Raw genomic sequence first — 3,493 nt, forward strand, 5'->3', positions numbered from 1 at the left:
TTTGGTCTCAATCACCTGCAGTATCTCAAACTCCTGAAATGTTTCCTCTAATCTAGGTCTCTCTTAACTCACATGCTCTAATGTCTTCTGTGTTTTTTCTTGCACTTCACCATAACTCCTATTCTTTTTTAAAAATACAGTTTTAAAACATTGATTTTAGAGAGGGAGGAGAGAGAGAGAGAGAGAGAGATTGATGTGAGAGAGATACATTGATTGGTTGCCTCCTGCATCCTACATGCTCCTGGGCTGGGGATGGAACCTGCAAACCTCGGTATGTGTCCTGTGTCCTGTGCCCTGACGGGGAATTGAATCTGCCACCTTCTGGTGAACGGGATGACGCCCAACCACCTGAGCCACACTGGCCAGGCCACTCCTGTTCTTCTTATAAGCTCCTCCTCGCTTCTCAGCCTGAGTAATCTATTTAACTCCATGTTTACTACGAATTCACAAAAGGAGTAAGTTGTATGAATCTCAAAGTGATGAAGGAATTAGAAGATTATTTAAGAAATGATGGAGCTCACTGTAAGTCTGAGCCTGTATGTTCTTTGTTTGGGTCCATTTTCATTATTTAATATGTTTTCCTACTTTGCAGCAAAGGGTACTTTCTATTCCCTCCTAGATTTCTTTAATGCTCTAATGTTTTGTTGAAAAAATGCTATGTTATAAAACTAATTTCTTTATGGATTGAAAAAATAGCCAGATATTAGCTGGTGCCTGATAATGTTTTCTATTATTCGTTTTTTAGAGAAATGTTAATCCCTATGTATTCTCTTTCTACGTAGGCCAATTTGCGGAGGAAAGTTACTCACTCGGTACAAACCGACCTCAGTCACATGAGGAGAGAGAACTGTTCACAGGTGTACCCTCCAAAGCTCGTGGGCTCGCAGTGCAAGAGGGAAGGCAGCACCGCAGTGCCCAGGCCTCAGGTTTTCATAGCTGGTCTGCGCGGGGGGCGGAGTAAAACCACCGGGGCTGTCAAGGTGAACCTAACCAGAGCTGTGGATGAAACCTAGTTAGAGACCACATTTTTAAAGGAGCTGTCACCACGCTGTGAGCAGTGGCAGGTACTTAAAAGTATTTTTGCATCCATGAAATTTCACGAATGTTGTGGTGCTGGGACATTCATTAGTTGTGTGAATTTTTTTGAAAAAACTAACAAATGGTTTTCTGTGACATGTTTTTCATTCTATTAAAATTGAAAAATAAAACTCGGTCCATTCATCTTTTATTTGTTAGAAAAAGTTTGGCACATTAAGACTGAAATTATGATGCCATTTAGATGTTAATATAAGATTATTATGCCTGGGATAGAAATTTATTTCTAAAATCATATTTAGTGTTAAACATTAAAAATTTAAAATCTAATATGTAATACTTTAAACAATAAAGAATTAAATAAAAGAAACTGACTACAAAATAGCAATCATTCAATACTAGGAAAAAAAATTTAAAATCTAGTCAGTATTTTCAGCTTCATTAGCTATTCATGGTTAACATAGATTACATTGGTTACAGTTGTTCGTGGGTTCACTTTCACCATTTCATTGACCCTCTGTTAATCGTGATCCAAAAATATTAATTAGGAAATTCCAGAAATAAAACATTTATAAGTTTTAAATTGCATGCCATTCAGAGTAGCTTGATGAAACCTTACATCCTCCTGCTCCGTTCCACAGGATGTGAATCATCCCTTTGTCCAGTTATCCTCTCTGTACCTACAGTTGAATAAGATATTTTGAGAGAAAGAGAGACCATGTTCACATGGACTTTTATTATAGCATACTAGAGGCCCAGTGTATTTTTTATTTTCTCAATTATAAAACGCAATAATTCTTCTGCTTGTCTTCAGTAATATTACCCCATAGGAAAGAATTGTTCTAAAATAACAATAACCTAGCAAATCGGTTTTGTATGCTTTTCTTAATAGCAGAATAAGACTAATATGTTTAAACTGACATGGAAACAATTATGTCAAAGTATCTGCATTTGTCTACATGTTCTTTATGGTTAATGGTTTACTATACTTTAAACCTTAGCACTTTTAATAACCTACTGTACAGCTGAATTTAACTATAACCTCCCTATGCGTCTTGGTATTTGCTTACCGCACCGCCTTTCTGTTTAAGTTCACACTTTCACTTTATTGCCCATGGATACAGTACTGGGTTTCCTTGTATATAATTCATTGAGATGATGGTAAGCTCCCATGCCTGAGCAGAGAGAGAGGTGAGCAGAGTATCAAGACAAATCCTGAAGCTTGACAGTACAATCAGGACTATCGTTAGGCTCTCAAATGGCAATAGAAATTGCTGCTCGAGGCACTGTCAGCTTAGCTCATTATCAAATTACCTTGTGGTTCACATGTTTAAGAGTTGATGCTTCTTGCGCTAACCAGTGTTGTATAGAAAGCTAGGCATACATAAAAGAAACATATTAAGCCAATATTGTCTCCTCCAAGACTTAGGATAATTCAGATTGGGAAAGGAAAAATTATTTCAAACTAAGAATGTAAATATCGGCTTGGCTATTCATTGGGTTAGGTTAACGAGCAGAAAACCCAGCCATAAAGTTAATAGGAAATAATATTTCTCCTAAGGATATGCTGTAAAGTCTTAATACCACTCCCCTTCTTTTAGTGCCTACTTTCTCACTCACTGACAAATTTTGGAACAATCATACACTATTAGAAGCTTTACTGTTGAAATTATGTCATTAAGAATGAAACACTCGCCAGGCCGGTGTGTCTCAGTGTTTGAACATCAACCCATGAACCAAGAGGTCACCAGTTGGATTCCCAGTCAGCGCACATGCCCAGGTTGGAGGCTCAATCTCTGGTGGGGGGCGTGCAGGAGGCAGCCTCTCGATAATGTTTCTCTCTCTCTTCCTCTCCCATATTCTCTCTCTAAAAATCAGTAAAAACATGTTTGTTTGTTTTTTTAAAACAATGAAACACCCTACTTTTGCTTGGAGGAAAGACACAAAGAAGCAGCCTCAGTTTCCAACCTAGGTGCAAAGCCTTCGATTCAGGGGCTCCTGACTATAACAGTCCACATCTGTGGGAACTGTGTAGTTTCCAAGAAAGGGATCCCAAAACTATCCTGCAGTCCAGGTCTGATGCGGTCCTCATTACACACTGTTGTCTTTAAATTTTACTTAAGTCCATTCTTCCTCCACATTCTATAACCCTGTTCCCTGGTATGCAATTACCTTCACTGGAACTGGTAAAAAATCCTCACTCTACTTGACTATAGGTCTTGTCCCTTATGGTCTTGAGCTGATCAAGTTAGGACCAAAGGCATCAAAATCTAGGTTCGTGTCAGTGTAGTAGAAAGTCTTTGTGGGTAATGAAAATTTATAAGAAAAGTAGGGTTCAGCAGCATGATATGTTAATTGCATCAAAAATGCTACAAAAATGGCCTGACGGCATTTTACCCACCACTCTCATGTGATCAGTGTGTGTGTGTGTGTGTGTGTGTGTGTGAGTGTGTTTAAT

General features: G+C 38.4%; 1 protein-coding gene across 1 annotated transcript in view; it reads left to right on the forward strand.

Moving 5' to 3' along the window:
* The window catches only part of CFAP206 (cilia and flagella associated protein 206), a 35,137-nt gene extending 34,124 nt beyond the window's left edge, over positions 1–1,013 (forward strand). Inside the window, exon 13 of the mRNA XM_014461389.2 lies at positions 783–1,013. Coding sequence (XP_014316875.1) covers positions 783–1,013 — 231 coding nt within the window. The remainder of the gene's footprint in view (positions 1–782) is intronic.
* The last annotated feature ends 2,480 nt before the right edge of the window (positions 1,014–3,493 follow it).

This window comes from Myotis lucifugus, unplaced genomic scaffold, assembly GCF_000147115.1.
Source record: "Myotis lucifugus unplaced genomic scaffold, Myoluc2.0 scaffold_152, whole genome shotgun sequence".
Taxonomy (NCBI): domain Eukaryota; kingdom Metazoa; phylum Chordata; class Mammalia; order Chiroptera; family Vespertilionidae; genus Myotis; species Myotis lucifugus.